At 42.7% G+C, this 25,994-nt stretch overlaps 1 protein-coding gene across 2 annotated transcripts in view; it reads left to right on the top strand.

Annotated features, from left to right (window-relative positions):
- The window catches only part of SLC12A4 (solute carrier family 12 member 4), a 90,040-nt gene that overhangs the window by 60,759 nt on the left and 3,287 nt on the right, over window positions 1-25,994 (top strand). For both annotated transcript variants that reach the window (XM_006121105.5, XM_014572555.4), the window contains exons 7-22: window positions 17-258; window positions 3,479-3,693; window positions 5,520-5,684; window positions 5,785-5,883; window positions 7,411-7,468; window positions 9,750-9,924; window positions 10,847-10,965; window positions 11,459-11,557; window positions 12,160-12,279; window positions 12,785-12,889; window positions 13,674-13,842; window positions 14,436-14,631; window positions 14,895-15,064; window positions 17,680-17,811; window positions 17,899-18,006; window positions 19,463-19,647. In XM_006121105.5, the coding sequence (XP_006121167.2) occupies window positions 17-258; window positions 3,479-3,693; window positions 5,520-5,684; window positions 5,785-5,883; window positions 7,411-7,468; window positions 9,750-9,924; window positions 10,847-10,965; window positions 11,459-11,557; window positions 12,160-12,279; window positions 12,785-12,889; window positions 13,674-13,842; window positions 14,436-14,631; window positions 14,895-15,064; window positions 17,680-17,811; window positions 17,899-18,006; window positions 19,463-19,647 (2,357 nt within the window). The remainder of the gene's footprint in view (window positions 1-16; window positions 259-3,478; window positions 3,694-5,519; window positions 5,685-5,784; window positions 5,884-7,410; window positions 7,469-9,749; window positions 9,925-10,846; window positions 10,966-11,458; window positions 11,558-12,159; window positions 12,280-12,784; window positions 12,890-13,673; window positions 13,843-14,435; window positions 14,632-14,894; window positions 15,065-17,679; window positions 17,812-17,898; window positions 18,007-19,462; window positions 19,648-25,994) is intronic.

The following is a 25,994-nucleotide window of genomic DNA, read 5'->3' on the forward strand; positions in this document are numbered from 1 at the left end:
TTGTTTTCTATTTCAGACATACATAGCTCCACAAGCAGCAATTTTTCATCCCACTGGTGCCCATGATTCATCTACTGCAACACTGAATAACATGCGCGTTTATGGAACCATATTCCTCACCTTTATGGCAGTGGTAGTTTTTGTAGGAGTGAAATATGTTAACAAATTTGCTTCTCTTTTCTTGGCTTGTGTAATAATATCCATATTGTCCATTTATGCTGGAGCTATCAAGTCCATCTTTGATCCACCTACCTTTCCGTAAGTAATCTGTCTGGCTGGGCATGTCAGCCTCCAAGTCAGAAATATCTTTAGTTGCAATTTGCAAGCATTAATTCAATGGGAGCTATTTTAAAGTTACTCAGCAAATATGCAGCACAATCTATTAAAAAAAACTACTTTATGAACGGCCAGTTTTATGTTGCAGTGAGCTTAGTTCAGTGACTGTGTTTTCTGGCTTCTCTATGTAAAACAGAGCTTTTTAGCCTAAAATAAACCCCTTGTCTATCTTCACCATCTGTAGCCAGTTTCACTAGGATGGGGTCTAGGAAGTTGCCCCTTTTCAACCTGTTCCCCCCTCCTACAGAAAGAGAGAACCGGATGCGCATGGCATTGGTTCATTTTGTATTGCAAAGTAGCTTTAGTTCTGAGTCAGAGCATGGTTGACTCAGCTCTGTTATTTTTATGCTCAATGCAGGCTTGTGCAGTACAAGGGAATGCATGGCCAAGGCAATGGGAGAAGGAGATTTATGCAGTTAGGGTAGCTTAATCTGACAAATTTTTCACTTGATCAAATAGTCTAATGCTAAATGAGCAGCCACAACCCTCTGCTAGTCCCCGCTGACAGGCGGCTTGTGGGGGGCACGAATGGGAACCCCCAAACTGTGGGCTGGAGGGGCAAAGGGATGGCACATTGAGAAGGCTAGCAGGGGGCTGCCCACAGCAGGGTGCCCGGCTGAGTCACTTGAGGGAAGGACAGGACTTCCCTGCACTCATTGGCGGGAGGCAGAGCATGCTGGGGCAGTTGATCTGCTTGCCCTGCTGGTGAGTCTGGGAGGCAGGCAAACCCCTGCTGCCCATGGCAACAGTGTTTCCCTCTCCTTGCTGCTTTCTCTTACTTAGCGAATGTTTCCTTCTGCTCATGCTGGAAGTGGCCTCAAGTCATGAGGCAGGATCCAGTAATCCTAGGCCATCCCTGACAGCGATTTGTGCAATCTGTTATTACATACCTTCAGTTAGGGGGATTCCACAATCTCCTCTGGAAGCCTATTCCTGAATTAAACTATCCTTATAGTTAGAAAATGTCTCCTAACATCTCTCTATATCTTTAAAAAAACGTTTCCTGATGGACTATAGAGTGACATCATAACATCACTCTGGGTCCCACCTGCCTCTTCCCTCCACTTTCTCCAGAACTCTGCTGCTGCGCCAGGCCTGCGAGGTGTCAGAGCAACCCTCTTTCCCCCTCAGTGTCCGGCGGGAAGAGAGCTGGATGGGAGGGTGGATTAGGGTTAGGTTGTGGCCGGGGGGGGGGGGAGGGGGAGAGTGGAGCGGGAAAGGGCTCAGGCTGGTGTGGCTGGAGGGGGGCAGGGAGGGAGAAAGGGTCCAGGCTGGTATGGCCCCAGAAGGCTGGCGAGCATAGCGAGCAGGGGGTGCAGGCCCCTAGTCTAATCTAAATCTGCCTTGTTGCAAATGAATACTTTTTGTCCTGCTTTCAGCGGACGTGGAGAGTAATTGGCAAAAGCCCGTTTTATAACAGCCCTTCACATATTTGAAGACTAGGGATGTTGAACCAGTTAAATGATAGCGCTTATCCAGTTATAGTTTTAGCCTGCGTCCTGCCACCTGCTATGCTTCCCACTACACGTTTAGGTATTTAAAATCTCCCAGTGCCATCAGGTGTCATGGTTTGGATATTTCTCTAGGAATGCCTCATCCACCACCTCTTTGTGATGTGGTGTTCAGTGGTAGAGCATCATCCATGTTTTTTTTCTCTCTTCATCCAAAGATGTTCAACTGGTCTGCATCTCCTCTCCTTCAGAACAAGTGTATAGATGTTCCCGAGGACAGCTCAGAGGAGAGCCATTTTAGGCTGTAACTTTAAAAACGAGTAGTCCTGTGTGCACCTGAGAGACTAACATACTGTTGGGATTTTGTGGTTCCCAGAGAGTCAGGTGCTGGGCAGAATCAAGGGTCTTCGATACTTCAAATCAATTCAACAAAACTTTACTCAATGTGCACAAGGGGAGAGCCCCTGGTACTAAAATCAGCCAGAGCCCCTCGAGCAAGGAGCCCCTCCCCTTGCTGTTTTATAGCACGTGGCAGTTACATAACAAGTTATATAACACAAACTTCTAAACCAATCAGATTCAACCTTTCCATATATGGCTTTGTTTGTCACATGCTTGTACTTCTCCACTCCACATGTTGAGTTCACACCCCTCCTGTTTGCCTTTTCTAGACTGTTCCTAGGGTGGTGAGCCATAGCATGCTTCTTTATGCATATCTACTTTCCAAACCACATTTTGTTTAAAATGAACACATGCATACCCTTCAATACATACATACATATATATATATATATAGTATCATGCGCTTTTGTGGGCAAAACCCACTTTTGGAACGGATTAGGAAGCCTAATCCGAACTACCTACTCCGTGCCGCGTGTAGCCGCGGGCACGGAGTCCAAACTAGCGGGGATTTAAAAATGGCGACGCCTGGCAAGATGCAAATGAAGCCCCGGAAATTCAAATCCAGGGCTTCATTTGCAACTTGGGTTGCCTACATTAACCACCCTAGTTCGAACAAGGGTGGTAGTGTAGACATACCCTCAGATATTTGTTAGTCTCTAAGGTGCCGCAGGACTACTTGTTTTTATGTCCTTGATGTATAATGCAGCACCTCCCTTTTGTTCTGTGCCTGTCCTTCTGAACAAGCTGCACACTTCTCTACCAATATTCCAATCCTGAAATTTATCCCACCAAGTGTCTGTGATGCCAGTTAAGTCTTAATCTGTTTTGGGAGCTGCTGATCTGACAATGACCATCTATCATGGCAGCCATTTGTAATATAGTGTGCAGGAAAAGGACTGAGGTCCTGGTGATGGGACTAGTGTTAAAAATGAGTTAAAATAATTGTGGGAGTTAATCTATGAATAAGGGATGAACAAAAGGTTCAAGATGATTTCTGTGTAGTAGTATTTGATTCTAAAATTAGAAAGAGACACTTTATTACCTGTCAAGTCCCTACTTGTTTATTAAAACAATACACCATCAAAAATGTATGTTCCTGGTTCTGCTGCCCAAGAGATTCTTGAGTTTGGAAAATTGTTACAAACTTGTTACAAAATTGTTAGGGAGTAGAACCATTTTAAAATGCCCGTGTATGAGAAGGGAAACGTTCCATTTTCCAGGTATCATCTGATGTGAGTAACCATATTTGCATAGTATGTGGTTCTAAATGACTGTCATTCCCCTTCCAGGATTTGCATGCTGGGCAATAGGACCCTGACTAGAGATCATTTTGATGTCTGTGCCAAAACGACAATTGTGGGCAATGTTACAGTGGCCACCAAGCTCTGGGAACTTTTCTGCCATAGTTCTAACTTAACCGCTGAGAACTGTGATGAGTATTTTCTGCTTAACAATGTTACGGAGATAGCAGGTATTCCTGGAGCTGCAAGTGGCATTTTAAAAGGTATGGTTCAAAACACTGGGATCAGAGGAAATCCTCATGTTAAGAGACATGCAAAGCAGTTGAGGAGGATTGAGCTGCTCTTTGCTAGAAAAAGCTCTGAAGAAATGTAATGACAGTTAACAAAACCCTTGTGAAGAAAACTGTTAAAATACTTTAAGGAGCAGATTGTTTTAATCACTTGTCTAGATAAGAAGTTTAGTCTGAGTTTTACAAAATTGACAAAATAGCATATCTGATATTTGCACTAAAAGCTCAACTGCATTAATATTGTATGGTGAATTAACATGGGCATAGGTTGGGGAGTAGTGTTAGGATGTTACATACCCAGATTTAGATTAGATTCTAGCTGGAAGAAACTTAGATGTGTGTGTATGAAGGTAATTTATCTGTGTCCTTCCTGTCTGCAAACTTGTCCCAAAGATAAAGTGTGTAATACTACAAAGTGCTCACCACAGAGAGGAATTAGAGGGAACATTTGCTGTGTGGAGGTGATATGTATATCTTCCTAAAGTTCCTATTTAACAAGAAAGATTAGCATACCGGTAGTTCTTAAGATATTTGCACTGCTTATTCCCTGCAGTGCTGAAGCTTTAGTTAAATGTAAATCCATATACTGCCATAACACTTCCTAAAGTATAAAATAACCTCCATCCACAATGCTGGTCAGGTTTCTGGTCTGGTTTAGGTTTCTTCAGGTACTATGTGTATCTATGTTCTTTCATTTAATATGCCTGATGAGTGTGACAATGCTAAAGTTATATTGCTTTGGTAAAAACAAGTGTATTTAAGTGAGAAGTTAGAATGATATTGTATCAGTTCATTAATATAATAGAATAAAAATAAATGTAGCATAGACCCTTCTAGGCAGTTGCTTTGTATGGGAATAATCAAAATATTCAGTGCTCTTGTGTAATGTTTCCATGAAAATACAGGTTGCACTTCCCTGATCTGGCACCCTGGGGACCCGATCAGTCCTGAACCAGCAAATCTGCTGGAACAGGGGAGGTCAGTGCTGGCTCCGCTGCTGCTTCCAGCTGCAGGGCTCTGTGCCAGTGGTAGCGGAGGTGCCAGCATTGATCAAGATGGGACTGGAGGGGGGGTATTCAGAAAGAGGTCGGTTGACTGCAGAGCCCCACAGCGGGGGCCAAGAATGCAGCCCCATGGGGCTCTGCAGCCATCCTGTCTCTTTCCCCGAGCATCCCCCCCGGTCTCCGCTCCTCACTCTTCCTCCCTTAGTTTGAGTGCCAGAAATGAACTATTTGTGGTACTCCAGAAGCTTTGGGAGGATGAGGGAATCATGGCTGAGCACAGGACAAAAGCACTTTTTGCAGAAAAGCGTCCATGGCCAATCTAGACGCAGTTTTCCGCAAAAAAGCCCCGATTGCCATTTTCGCGATCGGGGCTTTTTTGTGGAAAAGAGTACTATGTTGTCTACACTGGCCCTTTTGCGCAAAAGTCTTTTGGAAAAAGACTTTTCTCCGAACAGGAGCAGCATAGTATTTCCGGAAAAGCACTGATGATTTTACATGAGATCGTCAGTGCTTTTCCGGAAATTCAAGTGGCCAGTGTAGACAGCTGGCAAGTTTTTTGAAAAACTTTCCAGTCTAGACACAGCCAAGATGTTTCTGGATTACAGAAGCCCAGATGATAGTAGTCCAATCTGTGCAATGGAAATGTTTAACTATAGTAACCCACTAAGTTTTGCTCTAGCCTGTTACTGCTTTGGGGAGATCCTGAAGAGTTCAATAAATTAGGTTTGGGTTAATTTGTGTTTATTACTCCTTGTGGTGATAATTCTCTTTTCCTGCCCTCCTCTTGGCCTCTAGATAACTTGTGGAGCAATTATATGGAGAAAGGAGAGATACTGGAAAAGGCTGATCATCCATCAGTTGATGTACCTGGGCTGAAAAGCAACCTTCACCTTTATGTGTTTGCGGATATAGCAACTTCCTTCACAGTTCTAGTTGGCATATTCTTCCCTTCAGTGACTGGTGAATATTGGGAATGGGTATTGTGGGATTTTTAACTACCTTTCCTTGATGTGTTGTGGTGTTTCCAAAGATATTTTCTTAAACTGAAGTATATGTTTAGGTATCATGGCTGGTTCAAACAGATCGGGAGACCTCAAAGATGCACAAAAGTCAATTCCTGTTGGAACAATTCTGGCTATTGTCACTACATCACTAGTCTGTATCCTTTTAAAACTAAAATAGAATCTAGCACATTGTCACTTAGTTGAAATATTACTGTGTTTCTTTTCATTGCTGTGTTTTCAGTTGATATAAATACTACTGTAAAACGTCATATGCCTGTGAAGGAACATAAACATTAGTTCAATTGGGAGTATATATAAATACCTCCCCTTTTTACCTCTTCATTCTGAATGCTGCTATTTGCTCCTTTAATCAACCCAATTAGCAGTCAGTGGTTTCTTGGGCTGGCAAAATGTGTTAAAAACACTGCCAACTGGTAAGATGAAGAAAGGCCTTAATGCAGGAATTTCTAGTCCACGGTACCTTTTTAGACAAATAGGTTTTTAAGTTTGAGGAAAGGGAGGGCAATATCTTATATCTAATATTTTGAAAGTGAATGTCTGTGTAGAAGGGCAAGTAAGGCAGCTACATTGTTACATAAGAAACAAAATTGAGGAGGGGTGAAAAGTTAGAATAAAAAGAATCATTGTAGACTAGAACACTCTTAAAATTTGCTGCTGATATTCTGCTAACATGCTCTTTTGCAAACTGCATATGAACCAAGATGGCACATGACCTGAAGCATGCATTGGGAATGAACCTGTCCTCTGCCCACTTCTGCGAAGCTGCATCAAAAGTAGAAACGTAAACCTGGTTTAAAATGTTAAGCAGTTAAACTACATGTTTAACAACTGGCCCGGAGCGCAGCACATTGGGCGTGGCTGGGGTGAAGCTGCCTCCCGCCCCCATCTCCTCACCCAACAGCACACTGCAAGCAGGGGCTGCTCTGACTGGGACATTGTACTTCATGTCAGGCTCCTCTTGTCACAGGTACAGAGTTGTTTGTATGTTAATGTCCACTGACCAGATGGACTTGTGGCCAGACAGTGGCCTTCTAGCTTCTGATGGCCCAGTCACCCAGGGGGCATCCCAGCCAAATTGTATGCCCTGGGTCCCACTCCCTCCTTAGTTTTGCTGTTAGAGGGGCGCATGGAGGCAAAGCGAGGGCTGCCTGGGCCCACTCCACCTGCTCCCCATCCAGGGCCCTAGGGGTTTGATAAAGTGTCCGGGTGCGTGATTGATCTATCCCAAGATACACTTTCCCTGGGTCACTTCCTGCCAGACTGGAGCTCTTCTACTTGGTGCATGGTTGCTGGCTTAGACTCCACTTAGTCTGTTCATGTCCTGTTCAGTGAGGTTTTTTTAGGGCTTTCAGCTCCCACCGGGGAGTTTTGAAATGTAAAACTAATTTTATTAAAAACATGAATTGTGTCTCTTTAAGCCAGTCTTTCTGACATTTGAATTTTGGAACAACAATTTGTTCATGTTAGTCTCTCATTTATTTAAGATGCATACGTCCGTTTGGTGGTGGTAAAAACTCGCTGCCCCACATACCTCAAATTATCATGCTATTCATATTATATTACACAGGAGCAAATATAGAGCTTTAATGATGTTCAGTATAATTGCATTGATTTAACACGTCTAAATAAAAGTATCTTCCTTAATGTACTCTGTACTCAAGACTTTAGCAGCGTGTTACTATTTGGAGCCTGTATAGAAGGTGTTGTTCTTAGAGATAAGTAAGTGATGACAAACTATTTTGCCTATCCAGGCAGTCCCCGGGTTACATGGATCCAACTTACATCGGATCCCTACTTACAAACGGGGTGAGGCAACCCCGCACTAGCTGCTTCCCCCCAGCAGACCAGGGAGACGCGAAGCTAGCGCCTCTCTCCCCCCCCCCCCCCCCCAGCAGACCAGGAGTGGCTTTTCTCAGCAGACACCTCAGCTTGAGAATAAAGGACTGAGGGAAGTGAGATGTGGGAGAATAAAACTGAGCTCTGGAGAAATGTTTGGCTAGAGTTTCCCCTACAATATGTACCAGTTCCGACTTACAAACAAATTCAACTTAAGAACAAACCTACAGTCCCTATCTTGTACGTAACCCGGGGACTTCCTGTAACATGATAGGGGAAGTTGAACCCTGTCTTTGGACAATGAATGTTTTATTCTTTGCCTTCACCCCTGACTAGAGCAATCTCTTAGTCGTGTTTGCATTCAAAATGCGAGGGATAATTTGAAAGAATGGGTTCTGCACTTCCCTTTGCTTTGTGTAACTGCTCCCTCTAATATCAAGCAGTATAGGGTCTTCAGAGGAATATTTTACCCATTTTGTCTTGCATTACATGTTGTCTTTTGAGTTCCAAGGGAAATTGGGTTTCAAGATTGATTTCTTGACATTACAGTTGATTTCCGGAAAATCAAAAACCCAAGGATATTTCTTGAACACTTAACTTCCCCGTTGCTCCCCGTTGCTCCCCTGTTCTCCCTTTCTGCCTCTGTATTAGATCTAGTGAAATTTTCCCTCAGAAATAAATAATCTGATGAATTTGTCCCTTTTTCCTCCCAATAAACTCTTTTTTAAAAATTTTTTGCAAATGTATAGACTTTGTGAGAATTTGTCTAATAGTATAAAAACAACGAGGAGTCTTGTGGCACATTAGAGACTAACATATTTGTTAGGACAAAAGCTTTTATGGGAAAAACCTACTTTATTAGATGAGATGGAGTGGAAGTTACAGAAGCAGGGGTGTGTATATGTAAGGAAGAAGTTGCTTGTATTAATGAAGCTACTCAAGTCAGGGTGGAAGTGAGCCATTCACAGCATATGGTGCAGAGATGTGAATAACCAGAGAGGGGAAACTGTGTTTTTGTAATGCATTAACCAGATGAGATCCGTATTCAATCCTGTTGATAGTGTTGAATTTTCAAATGAATTCCAGTTCAGCTGTCTCCCTTTGTAATCAAGTTTTGAAATTCTTTTGTAGAAGGATTACTTTAACCCCCTTGGGCAGTGAGTAATGGATTTGAAAGTGTTTTCCTACAGGTTTATATGTGTTACCATTCCTTATGTCTGATTTGTGTCCATTTATCCTTTGGCACAGAGACTGTCCAGTTTGGCCAATATACATGGCAGAGGGGCATTGCTGGCACTTGACAGCGTATGTTGTGATTGTGTCTGCTCATATGTAGTTTTGTTCACATATGGATATTTATACGAAGGACTGCTGTTTCCCTTAAATGTTTGTGAGACCAAAATCCCACTTGTGAATTAGGACATGAACATAGTCAAACCTAAGCAGTCATTTGTAATTTGAAAAGATGTTGCCATATTTGATGATCATTTTTCTTACCCTTAAGTTCTTAACCCTGTAAATCAAGTACTGATAGTTAACTGAATTCTGGAATGTACAAACAGCATTTTTGAAAAGCTGCCATAACAAGATGACCTTCTCTCAAGGGACAAGCAGGAGAGCTGTTTGTTAATAAAGTTTGGAATGAGGCTACAGTCTGGTTGAAAAGATCTGTCCTTATTGAAGCAGCCTGGGGTCGGCGTGTCTGATATTGGGGACTGTACAACTAATTTCCACATATAATGGTGGTGATTGCACACTAAAAGAAAAATGTAGGGGCAGAAGAACATAGGTGTCTCTGGTTGCTTAAACAAAGAGGAGAGCTTAGCTTCAGTGTAATAAGACTGGCTTTTCACCAGGTGAACCAAAAGGAGTGCTTAGTTAACAAGGCAATAGAACTGTTATAAATCATTTAAGATAGAAGTGAGTTTCTAGATGGCTGTCCTTGGAAAATGGGCTCAGCCTTCTTTCCAGTAGTGGTCAGCTTGTCGTAAGGGGTCACTTGGGCTATTAATTCAGATACTTTCCTATATTGCAGTTTTCTGTTCAAGAAGTTGCCGGAACTTTTGGTTTAAGTCTGATAACATGTTTTTTGCTGGCTTATACTTGGGTAAGATAGATTGTCGAAGTGAAATGTAAGACTGGCTCACCTTTCTCTATCCTACAGGTATGGTGATGCAGTGAATAAGAACTTAGTGGTGGGCACACTCTCTTGGCCCTCACCTTGGGTCATTGTGATAGGCTCATTCTTCTCTACCTGTGGAGCAGGCTTACAGAGCCTCACTGGAGCCCCACGGCTACTGCAAGCTATAGCCAAGGACAACATTATTCCTTTCCTATGGGTTTGTAAACATTAAAAAATGTTCATTGTGCTGTCCCAGCATATGCAAACCCCGTGGCCTAGCCAGCGGGGTAAAGTTACGTTCCTGGAGACTGGCAGAAGGGAATCAGAATACGTCGAGGCAGTTGGTAGAGATCAGAAACCTGATCCCTGAGTTGTAGGGTGCTGGTTATTCTGAAACCAGGCCACTAAGCTTCAAGCCCCCAATCTGTGCTCGCAAGCCCACCAGCCCTATTATTGGCCCTGCCTACACTTTAATCTGGTGCTAGAAGGAGTGGGGTAAATGTAAGTGCTGAGATTGCTCCAGTCCCTCTTGTATGGGGGATTTGGACCCTCATGGTCATTCTTTCATCCATTCTTCAGCGTTTCTGTCAGAGAAGGGAACAATCCCCCTTTGCCTCAGTTAGGTTTTGTTGCTGAAGCAGCAGCCATTTCTTCCCTCTTCAGTGGTTGTCTACTGGTCTCTGACTAGCTTCTTGCTTAATCCTGTCAAAAGCAGGGAAATGGGAAGAAAGGAAGATTGGACCAGGATTCCCCACTGTACAACTGGATTTTTCACTATGTCCCTATTTTATGTGAGGGCCTGTGTTTATGCCCCCCTCCAACCTCCCCCCCCCCCCCAAAAAAAAAACCCTGTAGGTTTTTGTTGAAGGGAGGATTTGAATGAATGTTTTGTGTATCATTAAGGAATCTAATGTCAAAACTAAATAGAAGAGAAATTAGGGTTAGAAGCTAGTTGGACTCTTGTCTTTGTCTTTCAATGAAAGATATGAAACCCTCAACCCCATGCTATCTTTGAAGTGGAAAACAGATCGTATTTTAGAGTGATACTGAACCTATTTGTAAGCAGTGTCAAGTTAAGGTACGAATCAAGTTTGATATAGTACAAATAATGTTCCTCTTTTTCTCACCCTTTCCCCCAGGTCTTTGGCCATGGGAAAGCAAACGGAGAACCAACATGGGCACTTCTGCTAACAGCATTAATTGCTGAACTTGGAATTCTTATAGCTTCTCTTGACATGGTGGCACCAATTCTCTCCATGTAAGGAGCTGAGTCACTATAAAAAGATATCTATGGCATGCGTCTGAATTCTGCTAACTTGATTGCCAGTTAGAATCTCTAGTTTAGATAAATACAATAGTTACTGGAATTGAAGTTCCATTTATTTAAGGAAATCAAATGACCTGACATCCACCTTAAGTAACATGTAAATTGTCATGTCTCTGAAATACATTGTGAATGAACATTTTTTTCTGCCAAAGCTGGATTGGTGTTCCCTTTAGAAGACTGCATCATGTCTGACGCTCAGCAATTGAACAGAAAGAATTTTGGTTAGATTCATTTGTAAAGAGTCTCTTACATTTACACCTAATTTGTATTAACCATTTAGGTCTCTCTCTAGTAACAAATCACAGGATTAGCCTCTTGTTGCAAAACAGATACTGGTTTTGGTATTATGTGAGTGGCAGTCAAATCCTTCCATTATTACAGTTTATGTCAAAGACTAATATGTGCTAAATTGTTCCTTCCCCAGGTTTTTCTTGATGTGTTACCTATTTGTTAATCTGGCATGTGCAGTACAAACACTTCTTAGAACTCCAAACTGGCGGCCCCGGTTTAGATACTATCATTGGTAAGCAAATGGCTCAGTTATTCTTTCTAGCCCATGTGCTATGTTCTCCTGAGTGGGTTTGGAAGAATGTTGTTAACCCTTCATATGAGGGGAAGCGCACCCTAACAGAGGGGATGTTAGAGTGTGTTTTCTGCTGCTGATCACAGGTGTGGAGTGTTTCTCAAGGAGGCTTTTGCCACTAGTCATGAAGGGCCTTACTCTCATTTCTGAGATCATTTCTTGCTCTACCTTCGGGTGGCTGAGAAGATGGAATGAGTCTGCAGTGCTCTGGGGCTTTCGGGAGGGACTTAGTCAAGGTTGCTTCATTCCTTCTGTCTGCTTGCTAGCCGTCGTGGAAGAAACTCCTCTGTTTAGAGTGGACCAGAATTGTGGCGATTAATGTGGCATCGGGGATGGATGATAGGTTCTCTTTATTTCCTCTGAGGGGCATGGTATTGGCCACTGTCGGAAGGCAGGACACTGGGCTAGATGGACCTTTGGTCTGACCCAGAATGGCCGTATGTAAGTTCTTATGTTAATTAAAATAACCAATAGGTTTGTACCTTCACGCTTTTAGTTCTTTTCCCCCAGGTACTTGCTAATGCCTATTTTTTCCTTCCCAGGGCCTTATCATTTTTAGGCATGAGTATTTGTCTTGCATTGATGTTCATTTCATCCTGGTATTATGCTCTGGTGGCTATGCTCATTGCAGGCATGATTTACAAGTACATTGAATACCAAGGGTAAGTATTTTTGGGCGGAGCAGGATAAGGGGAAACTTAAACTTACTTGCCATTTAATGGTTCAGCACATGAATGAGCATCAGCTTGTGTCTATGGCATTAGTTTTCTACACAAGAGTATTTTTGCAACTGCTTTGTGGCGGTCATTGTCAAAAGAAGGTATCTCTTTGACTGGTAGTTTGGTCACATAACTTCATCTTCACTAATCATGTGGTGAAGTACATGGGGGTGTTGTTCATGCACAAAGATGTCCCAAAGAAATCACAACCACAGACAGGAGCAATTAACATATTAGAACTAGAAGGCTTCCTGCTCCACTTGTTGTGCTTGCTTGAAATACATTTTGTATTTCAGGCCTGTGGATGCATTGTGTCGTGAAGCACATCTGTAAATGAGCTGTAAAGTAATTGTGACTTCCATGCAAGAACACTACCTAGGTATTATAGATTGCGTTTCATCAATAGATCTCAAATCATGTATTTACTAAAATATGTGGTTCTTTGCAGTGCAGAGAAGGAATGGGGTGATGGTATTCGGGGGCTGTCACTCAGTGCTGCCAGATATGCCTTGCTAAGGCTGGAAGAAGGTCCTCCCCACACCAAGAACTGGAGGTAGGCATACGTCTAGACTGCATTGCTATTTCAAGATACTTCTGGTATCCTGAAAGAGCAATGCTGCATCTTTAAAAGCGCCCACTGTTTCCCGAAATAGAGGGCACACTATTCCGGCATCCCTGTAACCATTGTTCCATGAGGGTTAAGGGATTTGTTGGAATAATGCCTTATTTTGTGTAGACAGTGCCAAATTTCAAAATAAGCTCTTTCGATTTAGATTTGGAATAAGCTACGCAATTTGCAGTGCCTCCACAATCGACTAGTTGATTGCGATGACCACTGATATAAATCATGGTTTTCTGTTACTCATTGCTGAATGTTAGGAAAAGAAAATCCAAATGTTGGCAATGTCAAACTGAAGTATGTATCTCACATGGCAGAAGAAGGTGAAATTCTTTTGTCTATTTGGAATGTGATCTTAATTCCCACGTTTGGTACATAGTAGCCATATAGACTGAGAATATAGCCATATTGCTCAAATGTAGTGTACAGTGTACTTGAAAACCAGTGTAAGTAAAATGCTAATGCAGATTTCTTAGACTAGTAAAATATTTTCTTCAAAACCACATGAAAGAAGAATCTCCAGACAGTATTCCAAATCTGCTTTGTGTAAAGAAATAAAATATTAAGTACTGCACTGTTAGTACATGTTACCGAGATAGTACTTTGCTGTTGTTGGTATCAGTGTTAACATTAAAGCATAATTCAGATAACTAGTGAGGCAAATATTTTTTCTTAAGTTTCACAAGAATAATTCAGACTACTTTTTCTTTTCTTCTAGGCCTCAATTGCTGGTGCTTCTGAAATTAGATGAAGATTTGCATGTGAAATATCCAAGGCTGCTAACATTTGCTTCTCAGCTGAAAGCTGGCAAAGGTTTGACTATCATAGGTACAGTGATCCAAGGGAATTTCCTGGAGAGCTATGGCGAGGCACAAGCTGCTGAACAGGTGTGTGGTTCAAATACTGACATATAACAACAACAGTATTACACACATGTAGTGAATGTTTATTAAACTTTGTGGAAAGTAAAGCAGGCTCCAGAAAGCAAAGCTCTTAAAACATGTGGCTAGTATGCCTGTTAACCAAAGTGCTTAAGAACATGCACTGATATAGTGATAGAAGATGCAGAGAACCCATTGCACCTTCCTAATGCTTAATCATTTACATCTACTTATTCACAACATGCCATGACATTCAAAGGCATGTCCTTTCCTCCCCCACAGCAGGTCTTCAAGAGGTGGGACACAGTACTTAAAAATGGAAAACTAATTTATATATCTATGGGATAACATCTTGCTAATGATAAAATTATTGTTCTGTTTATATCTTGCAGCCTTATTATAAAGCCTTATTGCATATAAGCCTATACTACATATGATTCTACTATCCTTCATTACTCTGAATAGGGCAGTAAACTTTTGTCCCTAATGAGTATAGGGAGATTCCAATATGAACATGCATCAGAAATATTTTAATCAGTGGATCTATATAGGGTGTCCATTTTAAAAGAGAGAACCTTTTCCCCTTGCCTATCTTTCAGACTATCAAAAACATGATTGAAATTGAGAAAGTGAAAGGATTTTGTCAAGTTGTTGTAGCCACTAAGGTTCGAGAAGGAATTGCCCACTTGATACAGTCCTGTGGACTAGGTGGCATGAAACACAACACAGTGGTTTTGGGATGGCCATATGGCTGGAGACAAAGTGAAGATGCAAGAGCCTGGAAAACATTTATAGGTTAGTTTTAATATGTCATTTTGTTAGACACCCAGAATCAAGTTCTGTATTCTTAATAGAACAGATTTATTCCTTTCCCACTGTTTTGCATGAATGTTAAAAAAAGCACTAGGAAAATAATGGCATACATTGACAGGTCCATGTCTACATGCCATTCCAAATGGTTTTTCATAAACACTATCATCTTTATTCACTGACTAGCCTTTTCCACTATTTCTTATACTAACAATGGAAAGTTGACTGTTTGATTTCTTCCCCTTCAGATACTGTGCGCTGTACAACGGCTGCCCATCTGGCTCTGTTGGTGCCCAAAAATGTATCTTTCTATCCCAGTAACCATGAACGTTACAATGAAGGCAACATTGATGTGTGGTGGATTGTGCATGATGGAGGCATGTTAATGTTGCTTCCTTTTCTACTGAAACAGCATAAAGTAAGGATAAAAAGAGCAGATGAACTTGTTCTCTAGCCTGCGAATTTGTATGAAGTAGAAAATGTGTGGTGTAGAACAGAAACAATAAGTGATAAATCCTATGTGGGCTAGATTTTTCAGATTTAGAATTAATCTTCATGCTTTTCTCCCAGAACACTTTTTTGTTATCTACGATATACTGTGTCTGTGTATCTGTGAGTCTGTTTGTTCAAGAACTCCTCCTAAATGGTAAGAGCTAGGACCACTACATTTGGTCCTGCACCCCATCCCCTGCCCATAGCTCCTCTTTACCCCCAATCCTGACTCCTGTACCCTCACAGCCCCTGCCCCTGGCTCTGAAGGCTGCCGGGTAGATCTAGTATATTCATGAAAATGTTTTTGACCCACGTGTAAAATTATATTGCTCATGAGCAGAATTTACAATCACAGAATGTATTTTTATTACACGATCATAGCAGTAGTGGTCATACAAACTCATATGTCTTTGCCTTTAAAAAAATTAAAGAATTCTTAAAGCTTGTAGTGCATTGTAAGTTTGATCATTGAGAAGATAGAGCCTTTGTAGCTATGTTTGGGTCTCACTCAGTCTTCTGTTGATAGCTATGTGGATTTAATAAGAAGTGTACCATGAACGACTCAGGTGACTGCTTATGGTTACCATTTTTGCAGGGGCTGCAGGACCCAATGAGTGTCATAATTTAAGCACTTGATATATTTTGTTGCAGCATAATTGGATTATATGCATACAAAAGGGAAAAAATGTCAGGTTATGTGACAAGTGTTGATTAGGAGGATGGTATATTTTTTAACCAAAGACAGAATTCATTTGTACTAATCATTTGTAGTACAGTTTGAACCTCTCTAGTCTGGCACCATTGGGGCTTGACCAGTTCCGAACCAGAGAATTTTTTGGACCACAGGAGATCACTATTGTCTAGCAGCATTACCAATATTTCCATTGCTTACTGGGCTGTTAGAGAACATTTAGGGGTAAATTAGAGCTAAATAATGGGACCGCAGGAAACTTGACCACGCTCATGAAAAGTGGACATTCGGCTAACTAAAACCATTCCGGATGAGGGATGTGAGAATTCTGGATTAGAGAGGTTCAACCTATACCAGAAGTTAAACTAAATTTAATAAAGTTACTATTTTCATGAACACTACCACAATAGTGTTATTAGTACAGCTGGTTGAGAAATGACTGTCAATTTAATAACTATCATTTTTTTAATTAAATTTGATTATTTTGAGAAATGATGACCAAACTGGTTGAAAACCAGTAATAAAAATTTAATGAAAACTTTAAACAAATTAATTGCAACTTCACAAATTTGAAAACTTTCTCTAATCGAGAAAGAGATGACTTTCTACATCTCATACTTGCCAATGAGTGAACCCCTCCCTCCTTGCATTATCATTGCTTCTGCATTTTTGGCCTCCCTTGGAAGAGGCTGCCTGTTCTTCCAAAGTGTGGTGGTTATTTATTAGAGACAAGAGGAGAAATCTAACTGGGATTTTTCTCATGTTATATAGGCCTTTTGCTCCGGCCTCATGGCTCATACAACTTTTCTTTGTTATTTTTAAGCCGAAAGAGGGGCTGGATACAAATTTTCTCCCATAGGTCTGGAGAAAGCGCGAAAAGACATCCACTAACCTTTTATTACCAGGAAAGACACTTAAAGCAAGCTGATTTAAAAAGTGCTCAAATACTATAGTATAGTTTAATAATAAGACCGTGTATGTGTCCAAAATGTTATGATTTTAAAATAGTACCCTTGGGACTTCTGGGTGGTATAGGAGCCTTGCATTTTTGGTGACTTTCCCAATTTATCCTCTGCAGGTAACTTGTAGGTCCCCACATCATGGCTTTAGGCTGGATGGGGACATATTAAGCTGGCTGCAGGCACTTCTGCTTTGACCAGTAGGGTCACCTGATAAGGCCAAAACACTTTTCAGCCAATGTAATAGCTATTATTAGTTTTGTCATAAGAAAAAAAATGTCATCCTTCATCCACATCAGGGTTTGTTAAGTTTAAAAGAATATAAGGATCATACAATACCCAGAGGAATGAAATATGGATTTGTGGCAGTCTCACCATCAAGTAATTCAGGGTAAATGAGTAGTGTTCTAATGAGGTATTCACTGTCCCATCTCCTCTCCCCCAAAAAGTCATGGGGTTTGTCAGAATAAACATAGCAGTGCAAAATGTGTAGGTTCACTAATGAGAAATCTAACTGGGATTTTTCTCATGTTATATAATCCGTAGGTCTTTTGCTCCAGTCTCATTGTTCATACAACTTTTCTTTGTTATTTTTAAGCTGAAAGAGGGGCTGGATACAAATTTTGACCCTGTTTTAATTAATGGCTCATTAACCATATTTGGTAAAGCCATGGTTAATAATCTTATCAGTTTGTCAACAACGTGCTTGTAAACTGTGTTAGATTTCTGTGATGGGAAAGTCAATAGTATGGATATTTTAAAAAGAGAATCCACAGAGCCCAGTGCAATAACTACACTGGAAAACACTGGTGCTGTATTTATTGCACTTCTCTTTTGTGTAAGAGAAATTGTTGGTTCTAATGCTTTGAGAGCTTGTATTTTCTCCCATAGGTCTGGAGAAAGTGCAAAATGAGAATTTTCACAGTAGCGCAGATGGATGACAACAGCATTCAGATGAAGAAGGACCTGGCTACTTTCCTTTATCACCTACGAATAGAGGCAGAGGTAGAAGTGGTGGAAATGGTAAGGACTCAGTCCTGTTTCTCCTTGGGGTTTGAATGCTTGTGAATTATTTGATTACAAAGAGGAATATTTTTCTGATTTCTGCAGCAAAACAGTGACATTTCAGCTTATACCTACGAGCGGACTCTAATGATGGAACAGAGATCTCAGATGCTGAGGCAAATGAGACTGACCAAAACAGAGAGGGAGAGGGAGGTATGTCATTCATTATAAAAAGAGCTCGCATCAATGAATCCAAGTGCTGTCCTTGGTAGCATTTCAAATCCTTCCCATAGCACAGAAAATCCTTCATGAATTAATACCCAGAGACCTCCACCATCTGGAACAAAGTGAAGATTTTGTGCAGCCTTTTTAGTTGCTGTGCCTGGAAACTGGATTTATTCCTGTTGGTTAACATCTTGGCCAGGGGTGAAAGTAATTGCCTGAACTTGCCGGTATGTCTGAGTCCCTGGCCAGGTGGGGAAGGAGGGGCCTTCTGCGCCCTCAGAAGGGGCAATACCTGGGGCAGAAGGTACAGGGCTGGAGGCCAGACCCCTCCCCCAGCCAGCTCTTCATGGCTGCTGCTGTAGTGCTGGCAATGGCAACTAGAAGCTCAGGGCCTTTTTAAATCACAGGGTCCCAGAGTAGCTGTTCCTATTGCTCCCAATGTTAGTGGTCCTGCTGGTATGGCCTAGCAGTGTGGCCTTGGTAATGCTGCCAGACCCCTACAGTGAGGGGCATGGCAGGGTGGGGAGCAAAAGGGCCTGTTCTGGCCACTTTCATCTCTGATCTTGGGTGCACTCATGGAGCCATGCTAGAAATGCTTTGTACTAGGAAAGAATTAGCATGGTGGTCATGTGAGCCATAGAGATCCCTTTGTGCATTTCCCTTTATGTGATGGTCAGTTAGTTCAGAACATTAAGTCTCAGAAGGTTTCTTGAAAGTCTCAAGAGTTTGTGGTACAAATGATATCCTGGGTTTGTGCCCGCTCACGATGCATTCTCTTTTGCTGGTATGGGAAATGTCATGTCCTGGCTTCTGTAGAACAAGACAACTAGTTCACTTGGCCACCGAAGCTATTCAGTTTGTATTGTCCTATATTATCTTATGATGTTAAATTCTCTATTTCTCTGTATAAAGACACCCCTCTTGGTATAAATTCTGGTTGACTCATGTGCACCATAACTCCATTTGCTCTTCGTGTCAATGAACTGCTGACTTCTATCTTGAGCAAGGGATGTGTAAACTCCTGGGTAATCAGTTAACTGACTAAGCGGGATCCAACCTCCAGATCCAGGCTGGGCCTGGGCTGGCTCCTGGCTCCCAGACCTGCTCTGGATCTGCCGTTTGAAGCAGACACTGACTGCAGCGGACCTGGACTCCCCATGGACAGAGGCTGCTCCGGACACTGGAGCACCCCTGGTCTGCGGTGGGCCCCCTGCACAGCTGGAGCACCCTCTGCTGAGGGCAGGCAGGAAGCAGCTCCAGCCTCCATTGTTCAAACAGAACCAGTAAGTGTCACCTACGTGGGTGATGCTTACCAATTAACCTTTCACATCCCTATCTTGAACACAGGCGAAGAGTGCCATGAAATGAGAGCTGTTTAATAGGTGAAAGGGATCCAGGAAAAGAGACATTAACCTGTTCAACTTTCCACTTAAACACTTTTCAGGCACAGCTGGTAAAGGATAGACACTCTATAATACGGCTGGAAAGCCTGTACTCAGATGAAGAAGATGAGGGGGAGTCCGTACCTGAGAAAATTCAGATGACATGGACAAAAGACAAGTGTGAATCTGAAAAACGGAACCGGAACAGTGCAGTAGAAAACTTCAGAGAATTGATCAGTATTAAACCGTGAGTCTCATTGGAGGGGATACCTGTGTTAAAGTCTGCTTGTGCTGCTGTCCAGTGTCCCTAATGACAACATAATTTGACTTCCTTATAAAAATGTTTTAGTACCGCACAGATGTGTCTTGCATTTAAACCTTTGAGGCTTTAACAGTGTAAAGTCAGCAGACTTAGTCACCCCAATAAAGAGCTAAGATTAAAGGTGGAATCTGGGTATGAATACTTAAAACAATAAAAACATTTCCATGTTCTAGAATCAGCAATTTAGTTGTGGGTTCCTGTAAAATGGAAGAATTGTTTGTAATCCCTTATGTAATGTGTTTCTGAACCATCCAGCACTAGGTTATTGCTAGCTAATGATATAACTTATGGCTGAGTACACGCCGTAAAAATTCCTGAATATTTGAAATTTCTATTCATTGGTATAGGTAATTCTAGTATATTACAGTGAAAAATCATAGAAATTCTGAGGTTTTGTTTACATTTAAATGGTGCATTCTTCCCTCCCTTTCATGCTTTCAGAGAGTGGGAAAACCTGTAAGTTGATTTGTTAATTATTTTAAAATGATTTTCTATTGTTGGGAGTGGGATGATACAAATTCTCCCTGGATGAAAAAGAATGTCATTTTTAGTCTACTTGTGATGTTGTACAATGGGCCTGATCCTGCATGCTTAAAGTTGAAGGGAGACTTGCCCTTGTCTTTAAAGGGTGCAAAACCGGGTCCTGAATTCTTAAGGGAATAGGTGTCTTAAGTTTTCTAGCGCTGTAGTTTTCTCATAGGCTTAAATATGATATGCAAAGGACATGGTCAGATTTGTTTTGAATGTTTTTACTCTCCATCATTTGCAATAGCTTGCAAGCACTTGAAATGAGATTCTTTTCAGGTCCAGTTTTGTCTTCAGATGTCCCCAGTCCTGCCCCAAAGGAACACCAAGTCCACCAGGGCTTCCTGAACAATGGGGCACATGTTGGACTGGAAGAACTGCAGCTAACTGCATCCTCCAGTTCTGAGAGGACACTAGGGTCATAGTAGGCTGCAGCAGCAGGCTGCGGTGGGGGTGGGGGAGAGGGAGGGTTTCAGAGGCTTGTGGGATTGGATAGATTCCTCTTTCCTCCTTTTCACTTCCCCACCCCTCATAGATTGTTAGTGCCCAGTTTGGGAGAGTAGTTTTCTCTACGGGCATGTCTACATAGGAATACAACCCCTGTGGTGTGGCTGTGTCAGCTGACTAGGGCTTGCAAGGCTTGTGCTGTGGGGCTAAAAATTGCCGTGTGGATGTGTGGGATGGAGCTGGAGACAGGACTTGGGACTGTCCAGCCTCACAGGGTCCTATAACTGGGGCTCCAGCTAAAGGGTGGGGTGTCAACATAATCAGAAGTGTTACATCCACAAACCAAACTCTCATTGATCATATGGCAGGAATCGCACTGTTGGCAGTCTCTTCTGGAGGCTGAATGAGCCATTCCTTACACGCCTCTAGGGATGTTAAATATCGGTTAATTGAATAGCCAATTAACCTCATGAATTCTTATCGGTTACGCAACTATTCTATAGTCCCCGGGGCGGGGCTGGAAGCCAGTACACTACGGCCCCGCTCCCGAGAAGCCCCCTACCATTCCACGCCCCTGATAAAGAGGCAGCAGCGTGGGATGCCAGGCAGGAGCTGGTCTGTGAGGGGAGCCAGTTTAAAATCCAGCTCCCCTCGTGGACTGGCTGCCTGTCACCCTGCTACAGAGGCAGTAGCGCAGAGAGGCAGCAGCCCTTGTCCAGAGGCGGGTGTGAGCTCCAAGACCCAGCACAAGCCGGAACTGAGCTGGGCTGCCTGCCCCCTAATACGCTTTAAATGGAGAGCTGCAGAGGGGGTAGGTCCCAGACTCAGTGTGAGCCACAACTGAGCTGGGCTCCTGGCCAGCCTGCTAAAAGAATACTCACGGGTGGGGGAGGGGGAGAGAGAGGAGAGGAGATGAGATGCATGTAGTCTGTAGCATTAAGCTTTTGCTTATCAGTTAATCAACTACAGTATTACATCTCTAATGCCTACCCTACAGTTAATGGCATTTTCCCAGCTCTGGATAAATGCCAGTTTTAAGAGTCACCTTGAACAATCTTTTGGTCTTTTTGGATCTTTTTCAAACGGTTTATTACAAACATAACAATTCCTTCCTCATCTCCCATAGTTGTAGTACATTCATTTCCTGCCTCTCTTGTCTGATATTTCTATTTCTGACATGGCAGAGGCAGAGACAGGGCTCACATTTTCAAAAAAATATGTGAAAGTATCCTGACATCACAAGGAAAGTACAGGCAGTCCCCGGGTTACATGGATCCGACTTACATCGGATCCCTACTTACAAATGGGGTGAGGCAACCCCGCACTAGCTGCTTCCCCCCAGCAGATCAGGGAGACGCGAAGCTAGCACCCCTCCCCTCCCAACAGACCAGGGAGACGCGGAGCGGCTTTTCTCAGCAGACACCTCAGCTCGAGAATAAAGGACTGAGGGAAGTGAGGTGTGGGAGAATAAAACTGAGCTCTGGAGAAATGTTTGGCTAGAGTTTCCCCTACAATATGTACCAGTTCCGACTTACATAAAATTCAACTTAAGAACAAACCTACAGTCCCTATCTTGTACGTAACCCGGGGACTTCCTGTATTCCAAATTGGGCAAGTTGCATCCAGTTGTAATCTTGCTCCTAAACATTTTCTGCACTAGCACCTTCTCTTGGTAAGGCAGGGCAAATGAGCCATATCGGTGTATCTGCTGCTTCTGGAATATTTTGGGAAGATTATTCCACTAGAAAATGTCACAAATATGCAACCCTATAAATCATTAAAAGATAAAAGCTAACATTAAACTGACTCAAAAACAAAAAAGCCTTCAGAAAAGAAATTAGTTCCCTAAAGTCTATTACTATAATTTTTAACATGTAAAATGGGTTCTTACCTCACTCCATTTTATAAAATATCTGATTTTGATTGAAAACATTAATAGAAATAAAGAAATTCTTATCTAAGTTACAAAGGCAAATTGGTTTTCCCTTTAGGTCTGCAGCTGTCTGTCTTCTGTTTTTTTAACCTCACTAGTGCCTAATTTCCTAATGGAAGGAGACATCATACAGGAAGATCTGGATGATCTTGTAAATTGGAGTGATGGCAATAGGATGAAATTTAATAGTGAGAAGTGTAAGGTTATGCATTTAGGGATTAATAACAAGAATTTTAGTTATAAGCTGGGGACACATCAGTTAGAAGTAACGGAGGAGGAGAAGGACCTCGGAGTCCTGGTTGATTATAGAATGAGTATGAGCCACCATTGTGACATGGCCGTGAAAAAGGCTAATACGATCTTGGGATGTATTAGGCAAGGTATTTCCAGTAGGGATAAGGAGGTGTTAGTGCCATTATACAAGGCATTGGTGAGACCCCATTTGGAATACTGTGTGCAGTTCTGGTCGCCCATGTTTAAGAAGGATGAATTCAAACTGGAACAGGTACAAAGAAGGGCCACTAGGATGATCCGAGGAATGGAAAACCTGTCTTATGAAAGGAGACTCAAGGAGCTTGGCTTGTTTACTTTAACCAAAAGAAGGCTGAGGGGGGACATGATTGCACTTTTTAAATATATTAGAGGGATAAATACCAGGGAGGTAGAGGAATTATTTAAGCTTAATACCAATGTGGACACAAGAACAAATGGATATAAGCTGGCTAGTAAGAAGTTTAGACTTGAGATTAGACGAAGGTTTCTAACCATTAGAGGAGTGAGGTTCTGGAACGGCCTTCCAAGGGAAGTAGTGGGGGCAAAAGATCTATCTGGTTTCAAGATTAAACTTGATGAGTTTATGAAGGGGATGGTTTGATGAGATAACATGATCTTGGTAACTAATTGACCATTCATTATCAGTGGGAAATAGGTCAATGGAGGGATGATAGGAGTTACTATAGAGAACTTTCTGGGTGTCTGGCTGATGAGTCTTGCCCACATGCTCAGGGTTTAGCTGATCGCCATATTTGGGGTCAGGAAGGAATTTTCCTCCAGGGTAGATTGGCAGAGGCCCTGGAGGTTTTTCGCCTTCCTCTGTAGCATGGGGCACAGATCACAGCTAGAGGATTCTCTGCATCTTGGGGTCTTCAAAGTATTTGAAGGCTTCAATATCTGAGATATAGGTGAGAGGATTATTCTGGGATGGGTGGGTGATATTTTGTGGCCTGCACTGTGCAGGGGGTCAGACTAGATTATCATAATGGTCCCTTCTGACCTTTAAGTCTATGAGTCAATGAGTAATCTTCTGGATAAAAATGACTCCCTGCTCTCCAGCATAGATTGGTGTGATGTGATCATATTTTCAATCTAATGATGCCTGAGCACTTTTGTGGGATTGAGCTCAGTGCACTTCCTAGATACGTGGGCCGGTGTTGAGTCCCACGTCACCAGTTTGAGTTTTTTGAGAAACATGGGGGCTGTGTCTACACTGGCATCCCTTCCGGAAAAGAGTTGCTAATGTAGCACATCGCAATTGCAAGTTCCGCGGGGGATTTAAATATCCCCCGCGGGATTTGCATTTACATGGCTGCCGCTTTTTTCCGGCTTGGGGAAAAGCCAGAGAAAAGCGCCAGTCTAAACGTTATTCTCCAGAAAATAAAGCCTTTTCCGGAGGGTTTCTCATTCCTACTTTCAAGTACTTTCAAGTAGGAATAAGAAATCCTCCGGAAAAGGCTTTATTTTCCAGAGAATAACGTCTAGACTGGCGCTTTTCTCCGGCTTTTCCCCAAGCCGGAAAAAAGCGGCAGCCATGTAAATGCAAATCCCGTGGGGGATATTTAAATCCCCTGCGGAATTTGCAATTGCGATGTGCTACATTAGCATCTCTTTTCCAGAAAGGATGCCAGTGTAGATACAGCCAGAGTGCCCAGGGTTGAGGATTTCTTCTGTGCTTTGAGAGGGGGATATTCTGTCTGTGCGAATAATGGACTAATGGTTTGTAATGTGCCCTGAAAAAGAGGCAGCGTAGGGACCAGACTGATTCTGAGGGAGTAACATTCAGCACAATTTACCACACCTGCATGCTGGCTGTGTTGACTGGTGCATGGCAGGAGCATAGCCACCTTGCAAATGAGCAGTAATGGCTCTGTAGAGCCTGCTTTCCTTTCTGTACTGAAACCTGAGGCCTGGATCCCCATGCAGGAGAGTAGGGGAGCAGTGGCTTATTCCCTGTGTGGGGATGCATAGGGCTAGTGATTTATCCCATGGTTCACAAGCACAGATCCTTCTCCTATAATGCCCTGCTTGAAAGCCCTACAGGTTTGGTGGAAGGCTCCTTATGTTGTTGTAAGTTGTTGGCCGTGACACTTGAAGAATTTCAACTCAACTCTAATCTGAGGTCACATTGGATGACCTTGGTATTTATATTTGTATTAGCACATTTATCCAGCATTGCTTGGGTCCTTGGCGAGGGGCAGGGGGCTTGGGGAGTGTGAAGGTGCAGGACACAGGGTTTATATGTGCGGAGAGAGGCTCAGAGCAGAGGGGTTGGGTACGGGAATGCAAGAGTCCGGTTTAGGAGTGAGGAGGGGCTTGGGCAGAGGGCTGCATGTGTGTTTGTAGGGGAAAGGGCGGGGGCTAAAGCCCCTCTCCCCGATATTCATACCAGGGCTTCTTGCTCTTCTGCTTCCTGACCCTGTCAGGGAGCGAGAAGACTCTGTCCAGCTTGTCTGCCCATGTGTTCCCCATCCAGAGTAAGGAACGCAGCAAACTGCATTTTCCCTTTGCTCTCTGACTAAGAGCAACAGCCACCTATGTCCCTGTATGAAGGGGGGGGGGGGCTTTTTCCTACAAACACACACGCAGCCCTCTGCCTTAAACCCCTCCTCACTCCTAAACCTGACTCTTGCATCCCCATACTCCATCCCTCTGCTCTCCCTAAAGAGTGCTTGGGGGAAGGGAGGAGGTTCATGGCTGGGGCATTCGCAGATGGGGGTAGGGGAGTTGCTGCCCCCAGCCAGCCCTTTCACCTGCCTGGTGATTCTTTCTCTCTGTCTGGTTTTATGAGAAGCAATCCCATTCGAGGCACATCCCCCTTACCTTGCTTTAAATTCTGATAAGAGGAAGCTATATACCAAATTTGATGGCCCTAGCTCTTACAGTTTAGGAAGAGTTCTGGAATAAATGGAGACAGACAAACTCTCTCAAATACATAAAAGATTGTTGATCTTATTGTGTCACTTAAGGTAAATTTTCTGTTTCATGCAGTCTGGCAATAGCTGCTTAGGGGACACCAAGGACAGCAGTGGAATAGGAAATAAGTTAAATGAAATCTTTGGAACAGATCACAAAATCCAGTGGAATAGTATTA

This window comes from Pelodiscus sinensis, chromosome 12 (genome assembly GCF_052426305.1).
Source record: "Pelodiscus sinensis isolate ZL-2025 chromosome 12, ASM5242630v1, whole genome shotgun sequence".
Classification (NCBI taxonomy): Eukaryota; Metazoa; Chordata; order Testudines; family Trionychidae; genus Pelodiscus; species Pelodiscus sinensis.